This window comes from Diprion similis, chromosome 11 (assembly GCF_021155765.1).
Source record: "Diprion similis isolate iyDipSimi1 chromosome 11, iyDipSimi1.1, whole genome shotgun sequence".
Lineage (NCBI taxonomy): Eukaryota > Metazoa > Arthropoda > Insecta > Hymenoptera > Diprionidae > Diprion > Diprion similis.
Window position 1 is genome coordinate 3,061,528 of NC_060115.1, and position 27,963 is coordinate 3,089,490.

At 36.3% G+C, this 27,963-nt stretch overlaps 5 protein-coding genes across 17 annotated transcripts; 3 read left to right on the forward strand and 2 right to left on the reverse strand.

Annotated features, from left to right (window-relative positions):
* The first annotated feature begins 1,189 nt into the window (after positions 1–1,189).
* On the forward strand, positions 1,190–5,422 carry LOC124412140 (myotubularin-related protein 6). 3 transcript variants are annotated; one of them, XM_046891781.1, is made up of 13 exons: positions 1,190–1,402; positions 1,494–1,607; positions 2,259–2,421; positions 2,659–2,816; positions 2,887–3,012; positions 3,106–3,240; positions 3,355–3,487; positions 3,601–3,827; positions 3,930–4,180; positions 4,263–4,403; positions 4,478–4,604; positions 4,693–4,968; positions 5,055–5,422. In XM_046891781.1, exons 1-13 carry the CDS (start codon positions 1,370–1,372, stop codon positions 5,199–5,201), a joined length of 2,031 nt encoding a protein of 676 aa, XP_046747737.1. In that variant the 5' UTR covers positions 1,190–1,369; the 3' UTR covers positions 5,202–5,422. The 3 variants fall into 3 exon arrangements, with proteins under 3 accessions (XP_046747737.1, XP_046747738.1, XP_046747739.1); XM_046891782.1 differs by having other exon boundaries at positions 2,282–2,421; XM_046891783.1 differs by lacking the exon at positions 1,190–1,402 and having other exon boundaries at positions 1,492–1,607; positions 2,287–2,421.
* Positions 3,846–11,904, reverse strand: LOC124412141 (calnexin). Of its 5 annotated transcripts, none has more exons than XM_046891787.1 (9): positions 11,700–11,879; positions 11,058–11,307; positions 10,655–10,950; positions 9,907–10,566; positions 9,414–9,554; positions 9,104–9,229; positions 7,771–7,995; positions 7,461–7,555; positions 3,846–4,153 (listed from the first exon to the last, which is right to left on the reverse strand). In XM_046891787.1, exons 2-8 carry the CDS (start codon positions 11,296–11,298, stop codon positions 7,499–7,501), a joined length of 1,746 nt encoding a protein of 581 aa, XP_046747743.1. In that variant the 5' UTR covers positions 11,299–11,307; positions 11,700–11,879; the 3' UTR covers positions 3,846–4,153; positions 7,461–7,498. The 5 variants fall into 5 exon arrangements, with proteins under 5 accessions (XP_046747743.1, XP_046747741.1, XP_046747742.1 ...); XM_046891785.1 differs by lacking the exon at positions 3,846–4,153 and adding an exon at positions 11,387–11,431 and having other exon boundaries at positions 6,424–7,555; XM_046891786.1 differs by lacking the exon at positions 3,846–4,153 and having other exon boundaries at positions 6,424–7,555; positions 11,839–11,904.
* A 611-nt stretch (positions 11,905–12,515) lies between these two features.
* On the forward strand, positions 12,516–14,095 carry LOC124412650 (cilia- and flagella-associated protein 97). Of its 2 annotated transcripts, none has more exons than XM_046892701.1 (2): positions 12,516–13,374; positions 13,452–14,095. In XM_046892701.1, exons 1-2 carry the CDS (start codon positions 12,637–12,639, stop codon positions 13,533–13,535), a joined length of 822 nt encoding a protein of 273 aa, XP_046748657.1. In that variant the 5' UTR covers positions 12,516–12,636; the 3' UTR covers positions 13,536–14,095. The 2 variants fall into 2 exon arrangements, with proteins under 2 accessions (XP_046748657.1, XP_046748658.1); XM_046892702.1 differs by having other exon boundaries at positions 13,433–13,560.
* A 932-nt stretch (positions 14,096–15,027) lies between these two features.
* Positions 15,028–23,745, reverse strand: LOC124412647 (transmembrane protein 131). 5 transcript variants are annotated; one of them, XM_046892697.1, is made up of 25 exons: positions 23,502–23,745; positions 22,881–22,945; positions 22,772–22,800; positions 22,511–22,591; positions 22,279–22,402; positions 22,054–22,167; positions 21,867–21,989; positions 21,605–21,768; positions 21,329–21,515; positions 21,125–21,233; positions 20,750–21,009; positions 20,261–20,677; positions 19,957–20,145; positions 19,644–19,872; positions 19,195–19,576; positions 18,883–19,098; positions 18,585–18,724; positions 17,118–18,424; positions 16,709–17,039; positions 16,459–16,629; positions 16,205–16,311; positions 16,008–16,127; positions 15,923–15,968; positions 15,597–15,787; positions 15,028–15,479 (listed from the first exon to the last, which is right to left on the reverse strand). In XM_046892697.1, exons 1-25 carry the CDS (start codon positions 23,593–23,595, stop codon positions 15,390–15,392), a joined length of 5,286 nt encoding a protein of 1,761 aa, XP_046748653.1. In that variant the 5' UTR covers positions 23,596–23,745; the 3' UTR covers positions 15,028–15,389. The 5 variants fall into 5 exon arrangements, with proteins under 5 accessions (XP_046748653.1, XP_046748651.1, XP_046748654.1 ...); XM_046892695.1 differs by having other exon boundaries at positions 16,205–16,629; XM_046892698.1 differs by lacking the exon at positions 19,957–20,145 and having other exon boundaries at positions 16,205–16,629.
* A 106-nt stretch (positions 23,746–23,851) lies between these two features.
* On the forward strand, positions 23,852–27,392 carry LOC124412648 (nucleosome assembly protein 1-like 1). Of its 2 annotated transcripts, XM_046892700.1 has the most exons (9): positions 23,852–23,939; positions 24,391–24,550; positions 24,810–25,090; positions 25,607–25,760; positions 25,866–26,003; positions 26,130–26,277; positions 26,353–26,472; positions 26,573–26,683; positions 27,050–27,392. In XM_046892700.1, exons 2-9 carry the CDS (start codon positions 24,395–24,397, stop codon positions 27,058–27,060), a joined length of 1,119 nt encoding a protein of 372 aa, XP_046748656.1. In that variant the 5' UTR covers positions 23,852–23,939; positions 24,391–24,394; the 3' UTR covers positions 27,061–27,392. The 2 variants fall into 2 exon arrangements, with proteins under 2 accessions (XP_046748656.1, XP_046748655.1); XM_046892699.1 differs by having other exon boundaries at positions 26,573–27,392.
* Positions 27,393–27,963: the final 571 nt, after the last annotated feature.

Genomic DNA, 27,963 nt, shown 5'->3' on the forward strand with positions numbered 1-27,963 from the left:
GGAACCAACAGTTGAGAAATTACAAGGGAAAATGAAGAAATGCTTCATTTTTGGGTCCCAACTTTTTATCCGCCTTCAGCAGCGACTCTATATGTATATAATTTTGTGAAAGAAATCTTTTGCGCACAGTCTTGACTCGCTGCCGCACAACGGACCAAAAGCTATGCGGACGGAAAGCATGCAATTTTTTCATATTTTCTCAGCTGTTAGCCCTGCGATGTTTTTTTTTGTCCCTGACGGTCCAATTTGTAAAACACATGAAGTTGTTTCTACATTAGACTCATTCTTCGTAAACATTTGAACCGAGCGTGCGAGATAAATGACTATACCTACTTCATTTATACGTCGGGCATTTGCGAGAGAAAAAAACCGTACCTGCGGCGACTTAAAAAATTCTGTCAATACCGAAATATCGTCAAATAAAGCTACAGTCGAATCACAGTATACGCGTATAAGTTATACACACGACAGTTCTACCACGGACTTGTTAAAAAATCAGCCATAAAGTATTTAAAAGCCCAAGTAACGATAAAAAATTGAAGACTAGTTAGCTGATTAATGCCTAGAATGTTAGATGCGGAACTAATTTTTTTATCAAAAGAGGATTACAGAATCTTAAAATCAACATTGCTAATTGTTTTGCTACTTATCAACTGTAAAGAACATGTTTGCATTAGTGCAGGGGGGTGACACTGATAGATAAAAGTGGCACGCGAAATGTGCTTGCCGCACTGTGGCGCTAGCTGTTCTGTGTGCCCGAGGTTGTGTTGACCTGACGGACCTGACGGCCTCGCTTTATACCTATGCTTATTTATATCGAAGACGCTCAGGGAACAGCCAGCGCTGCTGGTGGCGCTTTCAAGAACTTCAGATTCCGAGACAAAACGCGTTTGCATTTATCGTATAGGAAAAGGTGCCAGTGTCACCCCCCTGCATTAGTGCGAACACCATACGCAGTGGCATGGTGCATGCACGCTATAGACTTCTCTCAATGTGATGCACGCACGGCATACAGCAGTAACGCTGACAAACCCAAATAGATGTCGCTGACGGTCGGAGATGTGATGTATACCACTGATCTCTATACTGCAGTTCTGCAAAAGCACACGACGCATACCTTTCAGACATATATGTATTTATGTGGACACGCATCTACGGTTGACTGTTAACTGTCAGCTGGCGTTCAGCTGGCAACAGCTTGGTACGAATAGGCCGCAGCAGAAGGCTTGGTGGGAAGTGTCAAATCCGAGAATGAAAATTTGATACAGGCGAGAAGATTGATGTTCACACCGGTACAACCATTCGCATAAAAACAAGATATGATTTGCCTTGATTTACCCCTCTAACAAACGTAACGGGGCTAAGGATTATGAATACGATGGAGTTGATTAAAATTCCAAAGGCTAGTGTGCACAGTGCAACCTTGTCAGAGATTTCTTTCAATACTTACATGCCTCAGGTCTTACGTGTGTTTTCTGTTTCGTTTATTTCAGGTGGAAAATGTGCGGATGCTCGATAAGTACAGCAACAATCATTCCTTGGGAACGCTTTACCCAACTGCTACACATTTGATATTTGTGGACCCAAATGGGAAAAAACAAATATGGGTGAGGTTTCATTTGCATTGATTTTCTTTAGGCACCTATGCAATGAGAATTGGTAATAATTTCCCTGTCCTTTGACTAGTTGACTGTTGACCATTCTCGCCGTATCATCGATGAAATATCCCATTTCAATGTACCAATATATCTTACCCAATTAAGGGGGTGCCCACCCTAGTCGAATTCGATGTTGACTTATGTATCTCCAAATATCTGAATCCACATATCTCAAACACAAACAAGAGCTCAACAGCCTCATTCTATGCACAATTCTAGAAAAAAAAATTCCAAACATTTTCATTTGACACAGAATTAAAGAAATGGTATGTATTCTACGAAAACGCAATAGTAAATTCATAGAATTTATGCCATTACTGTATTTCTGTGTCAAATGAAAATGTGTCGGGGATATTTTTGTTGAGAATTGTGTATAGAATGAGGCTGATAAGCCCTTTTTCACATTTGAGATACTTGGACATAGATATTTACAAATATATACATCAACATCGAAATCCACCAGAGCACAACCTTAAGCACTGTTTAAGATCTGCTCCGTTCTGATTTATTTTATCCTTCGTACGATATGTTCAGCACTGTCATATATTAAAGATATACATATGTTTTCTAAAAACATTTCCAGTCAATATTTCTTTCCAGGTTTTATATATGCATATAACCAGTGTAGATAAGCAGCCGTTGTCAACCACAGGATCACCTCTTCAAATAAAGTGTAAAAACTTTTTAACTGTTACTTTTGTAATACCGAAGGAACGCGAGTGCCATGATATATATCTCACACTGTTAAAATTGTCATCGCCAGGTAAGATTATTACATGATTCATTCTTTTATACACCACATTGTTTCCAGTTCTATTCAAGCATCAGTTGAATGACTTATAAACTGTACAACAGATAGCAAGCTGATTCCCTTAAATTTAACCTTTTTTTTCGGTTACTAAATTCCGTTTGATAAAAAACTAAAAAGTATTTCAATTTCAAACTGTACAAAAACATAATATGTAAATAAAAATGATATGTACAATAAAAATATTTTTAGCAAGATTAGAAGATCTGTATTGCTTCAGTTACCAAGCAAGTAAGGATGAATTGCCACAACATGCCGGCTGGAATTTTTTTGATATTCAGAGTGAATTTCAAAGATTAGGTGTTCCAAACGACGAGTGGTCTCTATCCTATCTCAATACCAACTACGAGGTAGGAATTTGTCTGTCTTTTGAACTCTGCATATTCCATAACATAACATATTACAATTTTGATTTTTCAGCTGTGCGATACGTATCCAAAGTATCTTTACGTACCTAGTATATCGACAAATAATGTATTGTCTGGCAGTGCCAAGTTCAGAAGTAAAGGCCGCTTACCAGTTTTAACATATCTTCATTCTAACAAGGTTCGAAACTTATCTGTTGCCGCTGATCTCTGGTTCCTCAAGTTTAAAAAATATTCAAATAGATTGCAATGAAAGTGAAATTTCAACTTACAGGCTGCGATATGTAGATGCAGTCAGCCATTATCTGGTTTCAATGCACGATGCCCTGAAGATGAGCAAATGTTATACAACATTCTTTGTACTAATCCTAATTCCAAATACATGTATGTGGTTGACACACGACCACGGGTAAGTGTCTTAATTTAAATTGGATACCAGGTTGTAATCAAAGTTCAGCTCATAGGTAAAAATAATGCACATTCTGTCTACTCCTAAAGGGCTATAATGGTTATACGATTTTAGATTAACGCAATGGCAAATAGAGCCGCAGGCAAAGGCTATGAAAACGAAAGCTTTTACGAAAATATCAAATTTCATTTTTTTGGCATTGAAAATATTCATGTAATGCGAGCAAGCTTGAATAAGCTAACAGAGTGTAAGTGCTACTGTAAAATTTTTTAAACTACTTATACAATCATTTCAAATACGATTCCCTGTGTCGAGCAGTAAAGTAATACAAAAGTTAAAAAAACATGTTTCACCTGATAGTGCATAAAATGACAACAGTGAGCAGCTTTCTGAATGGATTAGAAAGTAGTGGCTGGTTAAAGCACATACGTTCCGTGCTGGAGACAGGCTGGTTCATAGCACGTGCCATTTCAAATGGAGTTAGTGTCGTAGTTCACTGCAGTGATGGCTGGGATCGGACAGCGCAAGTTTGTTCTGTTGCAGCATTGATGCTGGATCCATTTTACAGAACAATTCAAGGATTTCAGGTGAAAATCTTAGTGCAGTAGTTGTAAATCATGTATTTATACAAAAAATGATATGACTAAAGTGTCATCATTCATATTCTTTTATAATGTCTATATATTTAGGCATTAATAGAGAAAGACTGGCTATCATTTGGTCACAAGTTCAGCAATCGATGTGGTCATATAAGCAGTGATGGTAAAGAAATAGCACCAATATTCACTCAGTTTATTGACGCAACATACCAACTTTTGAACCAGCATCCATATGCCTTCCAATTTAACGAATATTTCCTCTTGACTCTTCATGATCACATTCATAGTTGTCAATATGGAACATTTGTTGGTAACTGTGAAAAGGATAGACAGACACTAAGGTGAAATATTTGCAGTGCGGGATAGAATAAAATCTTATAGAAAAGTCTTTCAGAACTTTTAATGAGTTTAAAAATATTTTAGACTCAGTGACAGAACTTATTCCTTGTGGGGACACATGGCAAATCATATGAACGAATATATTAATCCGTTGTACTGTTGTAATGGTTATAAAGAAGAGAGCAACAATGTTCTATGGCCTAAGTTGTCGCCACAAAATATCCTGTAAGTAATAAATTAGTATAAATGACACAATTATCTTATTGGAACCGTAATAACTGGTTTATAATTAATTATAGGTTCTGGAAGGGTTTATACTGTAGATTCGAAAACGGCATACACTGTAGAGAGACATATGAAGATTTACTTCTAACTATTCATGACCACACCATTGCTTTGGAGGACCATGTAAAACTTTTGTATAAGGTATATTGCTGATTGATCCATATGCGTATTAATAACTGTTCCACATAATTTCTAATATAATTAAGTATGTTTGCAAACTTACTTTTAGAGAGTCAATTCAATGGGCAAGTTATTAACACCAAATGATGCTCCAAAAAAGGGACTACAAACACACTACGAACATCTGGACAATAAATTCAGCAAAGAATCTCTATCGGAGAAGATAATAAGAAATTCTGCTAACGTTCAAGAAATAAGTAACAGAACAAATATAAGCACAAACCAATTAGAGAAAGAATTGAAATCCGTTGCTCTGGATTGGAAATCTTCTCGTAACATTGAAGAATGTGTTTGCTCTACTACGTTTGACACTTTCAACAAGAAGGTACAGATATTTCACCCTCGATTTGCCTTATATCTCACCAAAGTTTTCATGGTTACTATAATATGTAATGTGATAAATAATTTTAGTACCATTGCTGGTCTTGCGGCAACATATTCTGCACAAGGTGCATGGGAAGACACGGGACACTAGCTGGTCAATTATCACAGCGTGCAGTACCAGTTTGCAAATCCTGTTCCCAGAATCCATCAAGTTCGTCACCAACTAATTCTTAGTGTCACCATTCATCACCGGAACTGACTGCTCACATTAGTGAAAATTTACATATAATCTATGGATTTCCATTTTGTATCTTATTTGTACAGGGAAATATGATTTGTTATAATGTGACTATAATTATATGAATTCAATAACTGATAAGTATGTGATGTATCTACTTGAAATAAACTTGTCACAGCACGACATACAAGTATCCTGATTAAATGGATAAACCAAATTCATTTAATTTTTTTACGACTCAGAGCCATTCCTGTCCTCACATATATGGGAATCTGATTACACAAAACTGTTTAATTTATATCTACGTAATTAAGTATATCGGCCGTATCGATTTCACGCCAAGTAGTTGGATCTTCCCATTCAATTGTTCGAAACATTGCGTTAATTAACGTTATTTCACGCAAAACATGTTTGTCTGAGAAACCATTTGTATAGAGGATTCAAAAAAACATCAACGTTTTCCAGTAATCATCCTCCAAAATTCACTCTTATGTAGGCATATATGTGGTAAGAAAATTGGCTGGTGCTCACCCTGAAATTATTATTTCACGGTCTTTACATTTACGAAGCTATTACCGTTTATTAACAACAGGAAATTACATAATACTCATGAGGGATACTACATAGCTGTTGTACTATGAACACTGTTTTTGGATAATAAAAAAAAACAAATATTTTAAAGCAGGCCGGATGCTTATTAATGTTTCAATAACGTAAATTTGAAGTTATGAAAATTGAAATTCCCAAATTTCAATGAAGCATTTGATGAACGGCTCTTAGACAAAAGTAGAATTACTTCTCAAGACGAATTATTAAGTCTCAATTACTAGTAAGAAATTCTAAAATGAAAGACTTCTGACTAACAATGTAACAACGTTTACATCATAATTACAACAGGTACAGCAATGTGGTATGAAATTATCCAAAAACAGTTTAAATTGTTTTTGCTTTGGCTAATTCATGTATGTACATACGTACATAATTCCTATATTATGAAGTAAAAAGTAGGTATATCCATTACATGGGGCTGAATAAATAAATATTGTATTATAGATTAAGGTTTGTGAAAGTAAATAATATTTTGCACAATAAATTAAACTGACTTTCATGCTATGCATAAACATATACACGATATCTTTACGTCCATTGGTCTCAGTTTTGTTCCACCTAGAGTTGACATTTATAACAAGGACAACATGCACAAAGATACTTAGTATATACCAGATCAGTACTTGTGTATATTTGTATCCATTTCACTCAACTCGTAGTCAAACCTGTTACAGCTTTCAGTACAAGATCAGATTAAAAATACATAGGTTGAATATAACTTTGTCAAAATTGACTCCTTACGTTGAGGATTACTACACATTCTCACTTTCAAGAATATTGACATCTTTACTCGTAACAAATGCCATTGCTACATACCTAATACTGATCAAATGCTCAAAATAATTTTTAGTAAGCAGCGTCGAACTCGTCTTCTTAACAATTACTTGTATCTTCATTAGAGTAATGGAAATTGATTTCAGTTCATAATGATGGGTGAAAAAAGTTATATTGTGAAATTCACGTCAAAGATTTACACGCTGCCAATTATCACCTGCATTTCTCAGAAGTTTCAGAAACTCATACATATGAGATTTATTAAACCGCATAATCCACATAAAGATTAGACAGATGATAAACCCACAAACTATTGACTTATTGATTTTTTCAATTGACTAACAAAAAAGTTTCAAAAGACAGGCACAAAGCTTTAATGAATATATGGGCACAAATTTTAAGATATTCGAGGAAAGGAATTTACACAATCTATCAATCACTCAACATCACACGAACGAACTTTATGAACTACACAATGAAAACCCGGTGGCAGTAACTAAATGCGCACTCTCAGAAACTTTATCATCAGTATTACAATATTGATATTGTGGAGTTTTATTTCTGCGACTAACAACATTAAGTGAACACAAGATATTTTTAATGAGAAATCTACCGAAGTTTCATCGCTGCTGCATAGGATGAAGCCATTCGTTGACTCATTATTAACCAACATAATAAAAGAAAAAATATCGACACATGAAATGATTCGACTTTTACTACCCACAATGATCACGTGATATTAAATAGTGATCTAATTGTAGCTAATAAAAGTGGTATGCTAACAGATAACTCTGTTGTCGTCCAGGATAAATTTAATACTTATCGACTGTAATAATAACTTGTAATTGTAGAACATGTGATAGTGAACTTACAGCGGAATGTGATTACAATATGTTAATCTGCACTGTGCTCATTCTTTATTAGGCTTTCTTCGCCGAGGCCCATCACCTCCTGCTAGTGGCTTCTCCTACAAATAAAAACAAAAGTCAGACTACTTTATAACAGCAACATACCACCAGCATTGTGCGTACCAAATTAATACACTCAGTTGAAGGTATTGCCTAGATTCTGAGCCGTTAATCCATGTGGATCCATATACACAGCTTTGTATTCACCTTCTGAATTGCTAGGCTTTCGAACAGTAACACATTTCAGGTGTAAACTGAATACATTGTTACAAACCTTATTAATAGACTCCTCCGTCACAACTTCGTCCGAGTCTCTACTGTTCTCCAACTCGTCAGGTTCGACAAGTTCTTTTTGTTTTCCATCACTCTCTTCTTTATTCTTCTGCTCAGTCTCTTTGTTCTCTGCACTGGTATCTTCTTCATCTGCCACACTCTCTTCTTCATTTAGGTCTTCATTTTGCAAGGGCTCTCTATCTTCTGGTTTGAAGTCTTGTTTATCCTAATATTGAATTACAGTTTAATGAAATCTCGGGTGGATTGAAAGATGGCTCGAGAGAAAATTTTTACTGCAAATTATAGGATCATGAAAATATTTCAACATGGATATATAATACCCAGTTTTGTTGAACAGATTAGAATCTCTAGAAAGTGTATTGATGTAGTCAAGGTAAGTTCAAAAGGAACTATGTAATACATGATTCAGGGAGCAATCTAATTTCAAAGCGCATACTCTTCTTACTTTTTTTTATACATATATCATACATATAAAAAGTTTGAGGCGATAACTATAGTGTACCAAGCATAATACCTGAGCAGGAATACAGCAGCAGTAAACTAGTAGAAGTATGGGAATACCAGCAACGAATACGTAAATAGCCCACATCCATGGATGATCAACCGTAAATGCAGCTACTTGGTTCCACACACTCCACTATATGTAACAATAAAAAAATTCTACACCAATCATATTAAATACCGATGTAAATTTGTATCTTACTATGTTTTGATATATTCTTTAGTGACGTATTTTTCTTCATCGAAATATTTCTCTATTAAAAACGCTGATACGCAAAGTTATACAAGGCGTCAACCCTCAACTTGAAAAAAAATTCCCTGATAGTTCCTGATTTTCCCCAGTACACATTATTTGTTCCCTTGTTAATTATTGTGAATATATTCGGTTATCAGACACCTATTGTATTGATTTATGCACAACAGAAACTAAATTCGTCGTACATAACTTTAATATTTCGTCTGTGATGTTGGTGCACAATGTACATATGTGGACCAATAGCCAAACCAGCTGTCCATGCCCCATGGAAGAAGTTTCGCTCTGGGCTTTTAATTCCATTAAATTAATGCTACACGATATCATAGAGAAATTCGAGGTTATAACGATTCACTAGTAACAAAAATGATATATTACATTATATATTCTTTTCACAAAGAAACTATCGGCTTTAGATGAAGTGATATATCTATGGAAGGATTTTACTTGAAACTATACGATTGTTTCAAGTATTATAAAAGTATAGCGATACGGTTGTGATTAGATAAGGAATTGGATTAAGCACAACATAATTTGGGTTCGCATCTTTTTTCAGTACCTCTCCAGAGCGCTTGATTAGGTAAGAGACGTATAATACAACAGGTATAGCGCAGTAGATGAAATATATGGCCCACCATCCTGGCTTATTGTTCATAGAATGCATCATTCTACCCCATAAGGTTTCCTGGATATCACGATCCAATAGAACCACATGACAGTGTGTTAGCATTATCCGCTCGCATTTTCAGATTTTTTTGTTGCCATTATTAATGGCATTAAAAAATTCCGCTCCATACAATTGAAAATTTTTTATATTGTCAACCAGTGAGATTTTAGATGCATTAATCGGTAAGGAACAAAATACTCACGTTTTGCTGAGCAATTCTCGCTCGACGTAATTCAAACGAATCATCAGACCATTTCTTTGCAACCTCTTCACTATCTGTGATAATGAGATTATCAAAGAGGATATCAGGTGACATGGACCAGAGTTCGAATCCAACTGCGAACTAAGACAAGAAGAGGGAAAACTATGTGTATGATTCCTATGTTCATTAGGATGGAGCAAGAAAAGTTAATTTTCGAAATCAGTCGTCCCTACTATACTGACAAGATTTATTCGAAAATCCTGAAGAGCAATGTGGAAGATAGTGTTCAAATTTGATGGTCATTAGGAGTGTGAAGACACGGTCCAATACAAATCTTTTAGATGGAATTATAAGATTTATTTTAGGGAAGATTGATTTTGAAAATTAATTTTTTCCGCTTTGCTCTATGGCCACTACAGTAAAAATGGGACTTTGTTATTCATTAAACAATGCATATTTCTGTAGTTTGCATCACAATGCTCAATATACTTACAATTGGCGTCATTTTGAAAGGATGTTCGTCGTTAAAATAGGCAGGATTGTGTATAAGGCGAGGCATCCATTTACCCTTGTAATTAGGATTGTTTATTAGCGGCGCCAACCATTTTCCTCTGAAACGGGGATTCTGTTTCAATGGTTGCTTCCACGGACCACAACCTGGAGCTTTCTCACACAGCGGGTTGCTCAACATAGGTGGTTCCCAATCTCCATCCATTTCATTGTCCCAGTCTTCAGGCTTTATGGCACTAGAGTCAGGTATCATCGCTGACTCATCTTCTAGCCAACCGTCAGGCATTACTGCTTCTTCGTCAATTATTTGAGCTGGTGCATCTTCATCCCAGTCCTCAGGCTTAATAGCTAAGGGATCAGGTATCTTTTCTCTCTCATCCCAATTTTCCGGACGTTTATCATTAGGGTCTTCAATCTCTAGAGGTGGATTTACAGGTGGAGTAAAGTCATCGAGTAGGCTACCTTCATTTACGACACTATTGTCTAATTTCACTTGAAAAGTGTTGTCTGGTCGAACTATAAGTGTGTACAAATGAGGTTGTTTGTCCTTAAATGCGTCTTCAAGACGGTCTTTGGGCTTTTTGCAGTGCTTTTCTTCAAAGGAACCATTAAGAGGGTTTTGATGGCGGAAAATGAAGTGCAGCTGTGAATAATAAATTATGTTACAATATTTAAGAAGTTTGTTTCATTAATTTCATTTTCATATTATATTATTTATGAATATTCCTTACCTTATGATCATTTCCGCATTTGTCCGGCCCAAACATAATGGTATAGGGAGTCTTGTCATTAAAGAGTTTGAGGTCTTTATGCTGAGAATCAAGAGTCAGAAGTTTAAGGTAAGCGCCGCCGCATTCTTGGCCATCTTGTAGTATCACCTCATACTGGACGACTAAGGGTTTGTCATCGAAATAAAAGGGTCTTGACAAGGGGGCAGAGATGGCAGCATGACGAGCCTTACTTTTCAATACTAGTCCAGTGTCACCTTCCTGAGCATATTTTGAAGCTTCTTCCAACTTCCAAATACCTGAAGTTTCGTGAATTATTGGTAATTGAGTTAGAGTTATTGTGAGTCATTCGTAGTATTGAATATCATCTATCAATGATTCATTCTCCAGCTAAAGCAATACCAACCATCGTATTTGGAAATTTCCTCATCAGTATCATCTTTTTTAGCTTCAGACAAAACCCATTGTTTCCTAAAGTGTTCAGGGTCATCGAAATGCTCAGCTAAGTAGGCAAACCCTTTGGGGACCGGGCTTCGATAACCATGGTTTAAAGTATCGCTGAAATCCTCATTGTGGATATGATCTTTGTCTGCATTGAATCCGCTAAATAGCAGACTGAACAGGACGGTGACAAAAAGTCTATCCATTTAAATTATCTGGGAATAAATATATCGAGTATATTTCGTTACCGAAGCAATAGTACAATGGCTTAAAATTACACTTGTGTATACGTACATGAAATGGTACTGAATCAGTACAGACTTACAATTGCGCAAAGACCTACGAATAATAAAAAAATTGGTCGTGTGGCTTTGAAAATCGTTTTTAGGCTTAATAAATTATTTACAGATTTTCTAAAATAATAATGCACCAAAGCATATGAATAAGTTCTGCACGCTTACGAAACGGTTAAAAACAGTCAGCGGCTAAACTTTCGTGGATAAATATAAATATAATCAAATCACTTAATATCAGATTGAAATCTTATTCGAGGTGAACCTAGCCTCTAAATCGAATTGTAAGTATATGACGATAGATAATACCTCACCGTTTCAACAGATTCCAGTCATAAAGAGGCGATTTGAAAGCCGGTGAACATAACTTGGTCACACGCCAAGTAGACACGTTTTATTTAATTAACTAATAGTTATAATCTAATCTATTTACACGTAGTAACATTTGCTCACGAGTGTTCCTGAATTCTTTCGATACTCGATTCTCGACGATCACTGTTAAACCGCGTTCACATGCACGCGACTTTTTCAGCGTAGTCTTACAAATTTAGGTTTGATTTGAATTTAGAGTTGAATCAGGCGTACGCGGAAGAATATATTTTTAATCAACGGGTCTCTGGCTCTGCCAACCAGATTTTCATATCGCTCTCGGATTTGAACAGAGGTCTAAATGACGATGGATGAATCCAGAAGTAATAAGCACCTGGAAACTCACAATCAGTATCAAATACATTTGCAAAACCTGTCTTATATTGCACTAAACTCTAGCCCGATACGACTCCGAAGCGTGATAATGGGGTGACACCACCAAATGTTTTCGGCATAATATTACATACTCATGGGTGCTCGTGCAGGACGTCGTGAAAGCCTCGTAAATGAGGAAATCAATGAGGAACTCTGAGGAGGTCGGCGGCGATATGAATAATAGAGTGGTTTCGACACACTACAATCATCTGTTCAAGGCTGCTCCAAGTCACTCTGAATTCACAAATTTTGATGACGCACTTTTATCAATTGTCAGCTTGCTTCCCGCCCTTTTACGAACAAAACTATTTCATCTATTTCACTAATCATTAGTTCAATGAAATCAGCCAGAGGTGTAACGATTCAGTTGTCATAGTTACGAAGCCTACTACTAGACATCTGACTTAAGAGAGTAATATTTATTTTGTGTATTCGAAGCATTTACTTTTACAGCAATCATCAACTTGTTTAATCATTTTTATAGTAATTTATTTTTTTATTTTAATTATGGCCAAAACTAAAATAACAGCATCGGAGGAATTGATGATAACTGGTGTCAAGCAAGTTCCAGAGCAGGTAAACCACAAGTTGTCCGCAGCAGTATCTATGGCACACAAAGATTGCCAAAGATCTGGAAACTATGAGGAAACTGAGAATGAAATTTCTGGAGCTAGCAACAAATCTGAAAATATAATAGCTTTGAACACTTATCAACTGGAAGAAAATCTTAATCGAGACGAAATGGAAAACGATGATAAATCCGAATATGACGTAGACTCATTTTGTTCGGATATTTCCTGCAAAGAGTCTGAAGTTACAAATGTTACACCACGTTCATCCATGAGCGGTTGTTCCTCGCTGTTACATTCAATAGATGTCAACTATAATAAAAGAAATTTAGATATCATCAGGACTAGGAATGGCGGAGATTGGCAGACAGATAGAAAAGAAGATGAAGATTTACCTTTGTCGGAAAGCGAAATGACATATCTGAGTAAAGGCGAAGGCAGGCTCATGTTAGAGCAGCAAAGAAGACAACTGACACGCTGTGGGAGAAGAAATATGAGCTTCACAAATGAAGAATTGCGAAAAATTGAGAGAGAAAACCAACTGTTACTCAGGAAAATAATGTCCCATCAAAAACCGCAGGGTAAAACTGTAAAATTAACCTCAGGACCCCCGAGAACTAGTAGCTCTGCGATCAATAGAAAAAGACAACAGAAAAAAATTGAAGAAGACAACATGGTACCATTACCTACCTATTCTGTGATTACCTTAGCGGATTTTATCAAATTGTAATCAGGTTGATTAAATTTTTTCAGATGCTGCTGCGGAGAATACAGCAAACTAAGTCGTGCGCTATGCCTAGGACTTCAGTACCTGGTTGTAAACTGACGATGATGTGATCATTGCAACTGTACTAAAGTTACTACCTCTGTGTACCTAATTGTGTGCATCTTTTAAGCATCTTTTTCAAACTGAACAATAATATCCTGTGCGCATACATATTTGGTACCTCTTATCAAAATTATATTTATACATTTATATCTTTACTTCTTGAATAAAGGTTGAAATTTTCACTCCAGTTGTTCAGTTGCTTTTGTAAAATTTATAATTATTGATAATGTCATTTTACAAATAAAACGGCGAATTTTTATGTAACAATTGGTCTCTGGTAACCTGAAGTTTCGAAATAGAAAAGTTTTAAGAGTATGTAAAGTGTAACTGAAACTTCGTAGTTTCTTTTTATTCAAAAACAAGGATGAAAAGTCTTACAAAAATGTTACAATAGAAAGGACCTTTGTGAAATACGCGAATTTTTTTTAAGTAAATACGTATTTGGCCAAAATAAAACATTTACAGTAATGGTAAGGGCTAAAGGTAAAAGAAAAACGTTTTATTGTTGACGCGACATATCTGTACATCAAACTGGCTATTGAGTTAATGGCTCTGCAACCAAATGAATTTGAATCAAAAATATTCATCCGGCTGTTTATGACTATTGTTTGTTACGCTGGTAGAGTATGTACAGTTATAATAGTATGCTAGTAGCTATATAAAGAAAAAAAAAAAAAAAAAATTCAACACATACATTTACGTAAGTAACACAATAACATTCGGATGTCCAAACAATATATGTATTTACAGCTAATGCAGTCATCTATCACAGATATATTTGGTGATTTAGACTTGATAAACTAAAAATTATCGATATTGAATTGAATTTACGTAAGTATGCTTTGTGAACTTTTATCATTTTGATACTGTGGGTCTTACTCATATCGTAAATTATAGTTATGTTATTAAAATGTATCCTGAACAATTGAGTAATAAAATTGTATGGTCGAAAACAAAAATCATGATTAGACTGTTCTAATCATAGATTCTAATTATATCCACAGTATTCCAGAGTACAATGGCAAAGCAACTTGAAAAAAAAAAAATGCATAGTTCCCGTATACATGCAAAATAACAATCAGGAAAAAAAATGTAGGACATATTGACCGACAATAATTTTTAAACAATTGACCACGTTTTTCGAATTACGGTGTATCCTTGTTACACATTGTCAGGTCGTACAGTAGTAATATTTTAGGTGAACGATACAAGTTATTTCGAGTTTTCTATTGACAAACTCCAAAACTTGACAAGTGGTTCAAAGCTTCAATAGCAGTTTTTTGCATTTTCATTGTAAATGTTTTATTAGCAAGGTAACTAATAAAGAAATTATCTCATAATCACATCGTTTTTGTATTCATATTTTCTATTCATCTGCAACAATGTTAAAAAGAATGCTTTCTTTTTGTAAAATCTTCAACAATTGACACCATTTATCTGCAATGAATTCCTTTTACGCCACCGTTCTGAATATACATATGTTGAATGTTCAGTTGAAGCAAATACCATACTGTTCCAAATATAAGTCGAGGTGTTTTGACGTTGATAGCACTCCCCAAAATCGTTTTTGTTTTATACGCAGTCCCGTCTTATGTACGAGTAACTAAGAAGAACATCCTGAAATACTGTCTCAGAATTGGGGGTTGTCTTATATGCGGGGTTGGCTTATACTCGGAACAATACGGTATTAGAAAGCCGACTGATTAAATAAAATGAACAATTAAAAGAAACGAGATTATCTGACTTACCTACTTTGACCGAAATGTATTGTTTAAAAAAGTGTGAATTGATGGGTACGATTAACATAACGAATCCATAATTTGTTAGAAAATAATATGAAAATGAAATGTAATCATTAACATTTACTTTTGAAGATTTGATTTCCATGGATCTGTTGACGATGGTGTCCAAATGGTGCTGAGAGATCGAAACGGATCAAAACCAGAGCGATCCTGGAAAGTGATAAAACAAGGGTGACATTATAAGTACACATCAATTTTTTTCAGACGAAAATTTATAGGAGCTAGATTTTTTTTTTCCAAGGAGACGTATATCTGTAAATAGTATACCGGAATATCCTGTTTTATTTCTTGCAATGTTGTAGAAGGCTGCAGCGTGTTTGTTGGTGGTGTCGGAGCTCCCCATGGTGCAGCTGCCCACACACCACCTGTGTTAACACCCCAAACTCCACTTCGCTCTTCTCCAACTGCTCCTCGTGTGTAAAGTGGTTCCCAATTTGTTTCTACTGTAACCCAATTATCTGAAACCCAGAAATTTGATTATCGAGATCAGACAAGTGTGCAAAGTTGGAAGCAAACATACGACTTCTATTGCATTCGGATTCGTATTTTTAATTACATCCCCATATGTGTTTATTGCACTAAAGATGATTTACCCTTCAATGCATCGGACAAGTTTGGGGTTTTCTCTTCTGACTTTGAGTGCTCGACATGAAAGTTGGGTCCCTTATCATTCAATAAATTTATTATTCCACTGCCATCATCCCATAACCCACAGCTTGAACCTGCTTCGAGACTTTCAAGTTCGACCAGAGGTTCGTCAGTTTCTGGTAATTCATATGGCACCAATTTTGGTTCAAACTACAAGTAATTCAGTTTCAATTGTAATAGTACGATGGAGGGTAGAAAACCATAACATTAATCATTTTATAACTTACAGGCGGCTCTGTAAATGAGTTGATGAAGAAACTATTGGAATGGCAATTGTTTGGCTGCATCGATAAAAGTTCTTGATCAGGAGACTTGTCACCTTTGCACGATCGATGTGCAGTACCAAATTTAGGATTCATCTTGAGCTCAACAGTGCTACAAGGTGCTTCCTCAGTTTGCGTTGGACTATTATTCGCTATCTCAGTCTGTATGTTGCAGGGATTAGGTACTTCAAGCGACTTTGAATAAATTTTTGGCATACTATTAGCATTGGCAAAGATCGAAATGCTGTCTTGGTTCCTGGCGACAACATCACTAAATTTAGCTCTGTTTTCACCCCAGCAAGATGGTGGTGGTGGAAGTGGAGATGGGATTGCAGGTGGAACAGGTCTACTCTCATCCCTTTGTGACAAAGTTGCTCTCAACGAATTAGCTAAAAGGATAAAAACATTTCAAACTTACAATCACATTCTAGATTGTCATTGCTGAAATCGTATGTTTTGTTTACATACACTTTGGATGGTTCTTCTCAGTACCGCGGCGTTTCTGAGTAGCTTTTTCTTTCCGGGGCGGATTTTTGCTCGGACGAGTTAGTTTAAAGGATGACTCAGTGTTACATCGGGCAGGGTGATGATGGTGCTTTGTATTTGAACGAGTTGTACTAGTTTTCCAGCGATTCGGATTGTCCTGTTTTTCTTTATCATAATCATCATCATCACAATCTCCTTCGTAATTATCTCTATAATCTATAGATGGTCCAGGCGGTATGTTCTGTGGTTTTCCTTTTTTAACCAAAGGTTTTCTTTGAAGTTTCTCAGGTTTAACGTATGTACGATCGCAATCCTACGAATCAAAAGTATTTTTTACAATATTACATCTAACTTAGTGATGAAATACAAGGGAGTGGAAACAAAATGTGACCTTATATGGAACTGTATCCTCGTGAACGGAACTTTCTGTCGTAGTAGATGACGTCTCCTCTTCAGAAAACTGATTGACTTTTTGGCTACTTGAAGCCTCGTATTTTTTATAATGATTGTTAGCCTGAACGTGTCCGCCACTACTATTGATTTCTTGCTTCTTTTTTGACTCTAATTTACTTTCTCTAATGTTATTTGGAATTTGTGTTGTATTTTCGACTTGCACTTCGTTTTCAACACTCTTTACTTCTTCTTTAACAGTTGCATGTGTAACTGTGTTGGCTGTCGGAGCCAGTTTGCCCTTTTTGGTTGTAGTAGGACTCGATTTTGGTAAACTACTTAGTGAATTTTTTTTTTCTGGTATAATCTGGATGTCTGGTATAGGCGCAGTTCCAAGTGGTGCCAGAGTCTCTACCAGCACAGATTCTAGATTGTTATTTTGTTTCTTATTATTCCTTTTCTTAGTTCCCAGGGAAGCTGTGTTATTGCTATTACTATTGGCAGTTTCTACAATTGGCGGATCTTCCAATTTCTTGGCTGCCGATATTTCCTTCGATTCAGTATCCATTTTGAATCGTCGTTCCTCGTCTGGTGTCCAATCTGGAATTTTTATTCCACGTTGTGTATCTTTCTCCTTGGTTTTCTTCACATTCATAATGGACCAATCTGGTGAGATCTCGTCTTTTTTACTTTGTCTATTCCGCTCGTCGCTACTCATCTTTTCTTTGCCAAGAGCATTACTCTGTGTGGATGCCATCGAAACATTTGCTAATAATCTAAGATCAAGAGGAGGCTGTATAGGACCCCCTTTAGATAAATTAACCAATGCCCCACGCAGAATTCTATCTGCTTCAAGAAACGAAATAGCAAGAATACATATTAGCAATATGGTAGAAAGGCAAATTGCAGCGAGTTGTACAGGCTCCTCCCAAGAAGGTCTTGTTATGACAGCTGCACAGGCTTCTAAGGTATGGGCAGGAACAGTAGTTAACAGAGAAAGTTTAGCCAGCCCACTTTCATTGACACCCTCTACCTGGACACTGTCTGTTCCTAAGCTCGTTAATATGAGTAACTCTCTTTCAATACGTGAGAGTGTAAAGTCAGGTGTAAAAGCTATTTCAATTTTCTTTGTTGCATTTGGATTCAACTTAAAAGCTGCACAATTTAATACTTTGAATCCATATCCTTCGCAATATAATCCACTGATGTAAAATCCGTGAATATCAATTGGCAGTTCACCGGTGTTTCTTGCAGTAAAAGATCTTTTCACTGTTAGATTTGGTGTCGGGCTTTGCCTCAATCTTTCACCTGTAACAGATTACATTAAGAGCACTTCGAAAAAAGCAAGACTGACTAGGATGACAATTGAAATGACGTTAAAACTAACCAATGTATAAGTAATGAAAATAATATTCATAGTTATAACTAAGATTGAGGAGTACATGAGTCTCAAATTGTGTTATCTTACGCTCGCAGTCCTTGAGGTGCTTATCAGCAAGCTCAAAAAGAAGCGGTGTATTCGATCCCGGCTTACGATTACCAAATTTGAACTGTGCATGTGCTCCACGCCCAACTAGTCGCAAAACTTCCAGTATCGTCATATTATTTCTGAAACCCGTACACGTAAATCGTATAAAAAAAAACTACACACATATACTTATTCAACATATATGTGCACATACACAGACACGCACACGCGCGCGCGCGCACACACATTTTAACTTGTATGTACATTAGATGTAATGAGAACATAAGTGAAAATTGACCTGATGTATAAAAGCGCTGATGACGAACTGGCCGACGAGGGAGTGTAGGATATTCGTATTGTTTTAGATTCGTGTGGATCGAGATAAAGTGGCAGGGATTGAGCCGGTGCTGCGACATTCCAATGTTTTCCAAACCGTTGTCTCTCCTCAGAATTATCTTCCAATTTAAACTCACTGGGAATCGTCATGGGACATTCTAAACAGATCGGCTTAAACCTGTCAATTGAAAAATATTGAATAGAAAATGGAAAAAAGTAATTATTAATACTTGAAAATACTTTGAAAAATTGATATTCAAGAAAAAGATCTTACTTGTTAGGTAAAGAATGATAGAGTCGCATCCCTTGTGGGTAACTCCAATCTAGCACCAGCTGCACAAGCAACGGACTAGAACTGGGATTATCAATTTTTATTGTTCTATAGGAAGTGTTACCCACTTGCGTAAGTGAAAACATTAAAGAACTCTTGTTCTTTGAGTTACCAGTATTACCCAGAAGACTTGGCCAATAATGTTTTATATTTACACTAAATCTGTGACCTCTTACTTCTGTAGTGTCCAAACGCATGGTAATATTTTCCCAAGATCCCCCACCCGTAGAGTTTAAATAACGTGTGTAACGCGTGTTTAATAGGTTTAAATCCGAATCACGTGTATGCGATGGAAGGCTCAAGGTATTTAGCCACTGAGCACCAGCTGAAAGATAATACAATATTGTAGTTATCCACTCTTTGAAATCGGAATTAAATGTATGTAGAAGTACCGCTTGCGTTGAGAGACAATCCCAAGTAGCAATGATGTTTGCAAGCAATCGACGAGTCAAATGTGATGGATCCAATATGATTATCGCCTTTTGATATAACAGGCAAAGATGCCTCATCCAGTGGAATATATTTTAATCTCTCATCCTTGTGGAATGGTGCAACTGACGTAATTTCCATCGGCCTTGCAAATGTTGAGTGCACTTTCACTTGATGGATGCAAATGGATCCCTGAAAATTCATGATTTTACATATGGTTTTTTATCCTTGCTCACAAAAACATCAACAAAAATTACTGCGGAAAAATTGACTAACTGGAAAACAATCCGTGAAAGTGAGTTTCTTTACAGAAATACGCCCATGAGCGACACGCATGAAGACAGGTACGGTCAGGCGTTCGTATGTTGTTCTTACGAAAACTTCTCCTACTATTGTATCTTCCTCAACGGCAGCAGTTTTTACTTTAATTTTAAATACTGCTAAATATCCTGGTTTTATGCTTTGCTGAAATTCAATAGATATAAGATCACCTATTCATGGTGAAATATTTTTAACACTGAAATATGATTAAAATTATTTTCAACATTCAATAAGCATTCGTGATTTTTTTCCTGCTTACATTTCCAATTTGACTGCAAACGCTTATGTTGCGAACGCCTTTGTTGAACAAATGAGTTGGTCCTTTTTGACATCCCATTAATTCCAACACAGCTCCAGGCATGTTCACACCCCAGCCATGGAGTTCAACATTAATGGGATTGTGATTTTCCAATGCAAAAATAGCTTCATTTTCTGTCCCGCTACCGACAGTGCCAAAGTTCATTGTGCCTTTATCATTTTCTTTCTCTCCTGGTATAATTTTTTTCACTTTTCCATCATAACTTAACAATGGTACTTCTGTTATAGAAACATTTGAGTGAATTAGTAGAGAGGATTCAAGTTTCAAATTATCAGACTTCCTCTCATTGGATAATTGCAATGAGAATATACTAGTCTTCTGCTTCGGTCTCAGTACTTTTGGAATAAAATCTTTGATCTGAAAAATATAAGGATTAGTATTAGGCGCTTGGCGGTACATGACTTGAAAGTCTGTCATTGTTAACCATACCGAGAAGAGTGTTTTTGCTTCTGGCGATAGCGACACATTGGTTATAGCTAGCGGTACTTTGTACTTGTTCACAACAGTAAAGTTTCGAGGGTGTGTGGAATACGGGGCACAGTAATGCGTTACAGACGTGTTTACTTCCAGACCGCCAATTAAGACTTCTGCCATCCAGGGTATCGCTAGCTTCTGAGGTGAGCCACCAGGCCCGATGCCTTTTACAACTAGTTTTCCTTTCAAGTGTTGTAAATCTAATCCAACTTTCCCTGAAATGCAAAAAAAAGCACAACTACATTTAGAACATATACGAATATTTATAATGAGTTGTGTCGCATTCATTCATTTTGGAAGACAGTAACGCAGAATATTCCAACTACTTACAGTCGTATATCAATGTTCCAACGGTAATTGGTACTTCTGTTTCACCTGGGACCACAACTGGTTCAAAATTAATTCTCAATGCCTTTGACACGGGCGTGCTTATTATATTCTAGAAGAAAGTTCAAAAGAGGGAAACAATCTTGTGAAATTAATCATTAGAAAAAATTGCATTTTGCATAGAATAGTGCAATAGTGAAAACTAACCAACACTTTTACAGGCTTCTTAGCAGAATTTTTCAGAACTATGGGATAGTGAGTAGGAGGCTGGAGCGATCCTCCCATGCCCAAATTAAAAATTCCAGAACTTCCACCCCAGTGAAGTCCGGCTCCACTGCCAACTTCTACTTCAACTGCGACTACCAGTACTTCGGCACTATTATTAACCTTGAACCTTGAAAAGTTACACATTTTTAAATTGACATGGAATGTCATCGATACAAAAGTAAAAATATTATAGAGACAATAGAATAAAATGCATACCTAATATAGGCTGTATGGTTCTTTTCTGTATACGCATTGAAGTGTAATCTGATAACAGGTTTTGTTTGATAAGGAGGTATTTCCCACAATTCTCGGGGGCCTTCTGCTTGTCCCGACGGCAGTTCAAGCTGGAATTCACCTCCGCTGCTGTAGACTTCGACTACCTATGAGTCGAAAAGTACAAAAAAAAAGAACAAAAATAAATAAGGGAATCACTTTGTAATATAAAAATTTAATTATATGTATGACAAGTAGTAATCACCTGCATGGGCTCAGGATGTGGGTTATGCATATATATGAGAGGTGTGAAGGAGGCATTCAGTGGTAGTTTGATCCCTACTACAGGTCGCAATCGATATGGACTGCTCACACTGATTCCTCGAACCTGAATCATAAAAAAACAAAGATAGCTTTCGTCTTTTTTGGCTTTACTCCACTATCGTAATTACCTGATATTTTAGAGTACCGTCCGAGGTATGAATGAACAGATAGCTATCGATTTCACCTTCTTCCCTACCAAGGAATACAACATTGAACGTTGTATTTCCAAGGGGCGGTATTACCTTTGAGGAGATAAAATTTGTTCATGAATCTGGTAGCACTCATAACTATATTTATTTTCTTCAGGACAGACCATCAGACTATTGGTATTAAATGCAATGCTAAAGACTCACTTTATCTTGGAAGAAAGACGAATGAAAGTGCTGTGTATTCCCAGAAATTGATGAGACATGAATTGTTTTGTTACAATCCCTGTTGTATAAGGTCACGGTTTCTTGATGCGGTACACCAAGCTGTCTGAAATTCATATATTAAAAATTATATTTAAAAATATAGTTAAATCACAAGTTCCAAAAAATTTTTAGTGCTTGTTAAACAGCCTCGTACTGCAAATTATTTACACACCTTTCTTTGAAGTCCAATATACTTGGTTTGAATTGAATGTATGATAGCGCATCGACTGTGTTGTCATCTGACATCGAATTCCTTTAACAAAATTTCTGAATTTATAGAGATCATGCACAGTTTATGGAAGAAAAAGGGGAAACAGGAGTAAGACATGAAAATAAGTGAGGTATGAAAAAAATCTCTTACATTCAAGAGGTTATCATTGCATGTGACTGAATTGATATAAAAATCCACCGTCATTGACATTACTTAACTTACCTATGTTCCTCAACTGAACCAGAGAATCCCTGTAAAAGAAAGATAGTACAATATGATTATGCTGTTTAGAACAAAGGAAAAAAGTGAATTAAAAAGTAGATCTCATTACCTTGTGCATGGACAGGGGAATGTTGTCCAAAAGGTACTGGACCTCATTGTTGGCTTGCACAAATGCTGAAAGTGACAAGCACAGAAGAATTATAAGAAAAATATTCAAATGAACGTTAACAAAGCATGTGCAGAAGTTTTTGATGAAAGACATTTGTGTTATTATCAATTGCGTATCAAGAGCACAGCACTTTATTTTTTAGAATCATTCAGTGGATACTGAATAGTACGAATATTGGAGACGTAATGTTTGATATAGCTGTTTTTAAATTCACTCGACACTTTGATTACATACACATAGATATATAGACATTCATATTAACCGCAAGCATAAGTGATAAATCCAAGGCGGACGATTCACAATCAGTTGTGGTTTTTATGTGTCGTAAACAATACGCAATGTAGGAAAGCGGCTGAAATAATATATTTTGATATGGCAATACGACAAATCCGATTTACGAAAGAAAAATATAGCCATAGTTAAAAAATGGATTGCATAAATGATTATTATCCCTTTAATTTATAAAAGTTAGTTTTATTATAATACAAGTGTTATGTTATGTATACTGAATCAAACATGGAATACAGGGCCATTGAAAAAAACAGGGGAAAAACTACTCACCATTATTGTGTCCGTGCGAAGACGGGTAAATTTTCGACACTAATTCTAGAGTTATAAAAAAAAAAAAATTATAACATACTTTATTCCAAATCATAATAGTATATCGTGTTATTTAGTGCTGATGCTATTTCGTCTCTAGCAGAAGTGAATATCTTGTGTCAGCCATTTCTATATTGCTATCGACACTTTTCAATATCGATTGTGGTTATTGGTCAGTTGGTCTTATCTCGTCACCAAATACCAGCCGGATGCGTGAACAATCGCCTGCATCTCGCACCTCTTGGACTGTTGGTAACACTGAGTCTCGTGGTTACGTTCGCGTCAGTCCAGAGTCGAGACGAGACTCGATTATTTTTTGTACGGTGGTACTCAGACCGGTTCGCTGTTCATTCCTTCGTTCGTCGCTTCGTCTTTTTAGATCCTCAACCTCAACCAAGGGTATGAATTTTTGATATATATCGTTAATTCAATCTCCGTTTATTACCCGCTATGTACTCCACTTTTCACGCGTCACGACGCTCGTTAATTAACGTATGAAATATCATTGATTTATCCAGCTAATCTAGCATCTGTAATTTGCTCCATGTGCACGCTGCTTCGGTCGCGGCGCATAAAACCTTACTTCAAATTTTGACAATATAATCTCAAATATTTTCGTACGAGATGCTTATCGACAGTATTTTACCATGTAAAAGTATCCACGTAGTTCGAGGTCCGAAAATCAGTCCCCATTCTGATCTTCTAGGCGTTTCATATTTAACAAATTAAACGTGTTCGCACGCGGGCAACCTTTTGTTCTCTCTACATGGCTATTCAAACGTCAGACATGTTGGGAGGGAAAGATGAACAGTTTTTTTTTACTTTATTATTCGCAATTATTTTAGACCAGAAATATGAGCACCGATCCGGAACGAGCTGGAGACGCCAGTGACTTGGAATTCGTTGAGGATGAAGATGAGAACCAGCCAACGGGTATCAACTCCCAAATCCTTCGCAGGCCCGATCTTTTGGCAGCTTTACAAGATCGTATTCATGCACAAATGTTGGAGGTACTTGGTTCGCTTGTAGTTCTCTTATACCAAAGGATCCCGGTTTGATGAAAAAGCTAAAAAAAATGTTTTTAACAATGCAGGGATAGTTAATAATTCGAGTAATTTAAATATATGACGTGAAAAAAATTTGATTCAAATCACTTTTTCATCATGTTTCCCAGCTCAATATATCAGTAGCAATAACGTATCGTGTGAACAGTTCTCGTCTAATTGTTTAAAAATATAAACGTGTCTGACGATCTTCTTTTTCTAACAGGCACTTCCAGCTCCAGTTAAACGTAGAATTAAAGCTTTAAAAAAAATACAATTGGTAGCTACAAATATTGAGGCGAAGTTTTATGAAGAAGTTCATGCTCTTGAATGCAAATACCACAAAATGTATGTACCTTTGTACGAAAAGAGAGGAGAAATTGTATCTGGCATCTATGAACCAACTGAAGAGGAGTGTGAGTGGGAAAGTGACGAAGAAGAACAAGGCCTTACTAACGAATTGAAGACTAAGGTGAAGATTGAAGACCTTACAGAGAAAAAAGACGAGTATGTTTCTTTGATTTCAAGGCTTCTGATTTACTAATTATTATAGCTTATGTAACGTATCAAATCAACTCAACCATTTATGCAATCAGAATTTAATCTAAAGCAAAATTTTGGTGCTTGTAATATTTTCAATTGGTTTCTGGTAGCAGCACAACATGATACATTAACAAACATATACAACATGTCCTTGAAAAATAGTTTCGAATCGTCAGAGAATATGCACTCTCGTGATCCACTTATCTTTCATGACCTCTGAACTACTAACTGTGTGATTAATACATTCTGCCTTTATGGAGTACAGAATACGCAGGGGTGACAATTTGATCCATACTTGGAAGTAAAGTTAATAACACCGGCGATATTGATTGTATTAAATTTGCACATTTTAAGAAAGTACAGTAAATCTTTAGTTCTCCACCCATGCCTGTTTTTTACTGAGACATTGCTATTAAGAAATCATGATGTTTCTATATCGCATGAAAAATGTCTTGTATATATTTCTTCGTTTGTCCTTAGGGTTAAAGATGAGAATGTCAAGGGTATTCCAGAATTTTGGCTCACAATATTTAAGAACGTGGGAATGCTGGCAGAAATGGTCCAGGAACACGATGAGCCCATTCTTAAGCATCTCTATGATGTCAAAGTGATTTTCCTAGAATCAAACCCAATGGTGAGCAACAAATGAATATGTAATGATTACCAACTAACTGAAATCCAAGCCTTGGCATGAAAGTGACGACCTTAATGTTCACAAATTTTTGTGTTTTTTTTTAAGGGCTTTGTTCTGGAATTCCACTTTGAACCAAACGAGTACTTCTCAAACTCTGTCCTCACTAAGGAATATACAATGAAATGTGCCCCTGAATTGAGTGATCCTTTCAGTTTCGAAGGACCTGAAATCTACAAATGCAAGGTAAGAAATTGTTGAATTTAAATGTGAAGTATTTACCTTTGCTATTCGGCGTGTACATGGGCAATGTATTACCTATTTTACCTTGACTACAAACTACTCTGAAATCTAATTTGTGTAATTTGACAGGGCTGTGTAATCGATTGGAAGAAAGGAAAGAACGTTACTGTGAAAACAATCAAGAAAAATCAGAAACACAAATCCCGTGGATCAGTGCGCACGGTCACAAAGACCGTACAGAATGATTCCTTCTTCAATTTCTTTAGTCCACCAATTGGTAAGTAATGCTGCCATCTTAAAACTAAGCTAAGGTAAAACTTGCAATTGAAAATCACTTTTTTTTTTGTCACAGTACCCGAAGATTCAGAAGCTGAAATTGACGACGAAACTCAGGCCCTTTTGACGAGCGATTTCGAAATTGGTCACTACATAAGAGAGCGCATTGTACCCAGAGCAGTGCTATATTACACAGGTATGCATTCATGATTCAACGAAATTTCAACGTGTAGATAAACAAAGTGAGCAAAAGACAGTTTGAAAAATATTATGAACAAATCTTTCGACATTCTCAGGCGAAGGACTGGAGGACGAGGAAGACGATTACGAAGAAGAGCCTGAAGAAGAGGATGACGATGACGAGGTGGACGAAGATGAAGAGGATGGTCATGTTAACGCCCCACCAGGTGCGAAACTGGCCCAGGGAGCCAATCCCAATGAGTGCAAACAGCAGTAGGACTATAGAATATGTGAAATAACTAATCATAGTACCTATACAACTTTATTATAAGCCATCCCATTAACCATGCGATTGACCACTATCCTTAGATTGTACCTCAGCTCCGACTTGGACCGAAACGCATAAATATTCCGAAGTCTTAATCAAAATGCAGAATTCATAGTGTATATGATCTTGCAAAATCTAGTGAACAACGTTTTATCAGCTATGACTTCTGCACTATGCTTTGAAGGCTTACAGAGTGTGATGTGCTTTGGTCTCTAATCCATTTACATAAACTATCCGCTAATCATATCAATCTCTCCAATTCCAGATCAAGCCTAGAAACTTCAACTTACCAGTGAAAAAATTATGTGTAAAAACCCCTCTAAATCCGACGTTGATGATGATTGATGAGTAAATTTGACGCAATTAGAAATACGTATACATCTAACGTGTTTATGACATCTGAAGTATAATGATATTGTGGTTTCTCTCCTCTAGTATATTCGACGTTCCTCTAATTATTAATTGCTTCAATATTTTTTTAAACTATTGTTACGTTTATATGTATGTAGACAGGAAATGATTTGAAATTCAAAATCTGTGTTGACCTATACAAAAGAGAAGAATTTTCGGTACTGTTGAGGCATTTTAATACAAAAATGTGAAAAAGATTTACATGATTACTTCATTCCCCACTTTTTCAATCCCTATTATATGATTACGCCTGCTAAACTACTACACCCGTATCGTTACTCAATTTTGCATTTGTAATAAACCTTTATCGTACAAAATATCTAAACGAAGGGATATGTATGCACGATGATGCGTATGCATATATATTCAATGTCATTTTAATGGGGTAGCGAATACGAAAAAAAAAATTCGTGCAGACATGTGTATGTGCTCCATACACGACACAATGCTTCGCGAATCGTGACGATTGTGACCATTTATGATATCGCACGATCTTATAACCTTGACTGCTGACGTCAAGGCACGGCGTCAAGGTATTAAATAACTACATAAAGCGCTTAACTTTACATCAATATTTGCGCCATCGAGTTGGTTAAGGGATAATTTCCGGTTTCTGTACCTGTCAACCATAGACATGCTGTCAACAACGGACAACGCTCCAATAATCCGATTATTGCATGGAATGATAAATGCAGAAACGTACCATTTCTACCGTCTTTGGCTGGATCTTCACAACCAGCAAATTGCTACAGTAGTGAGACGCTATAG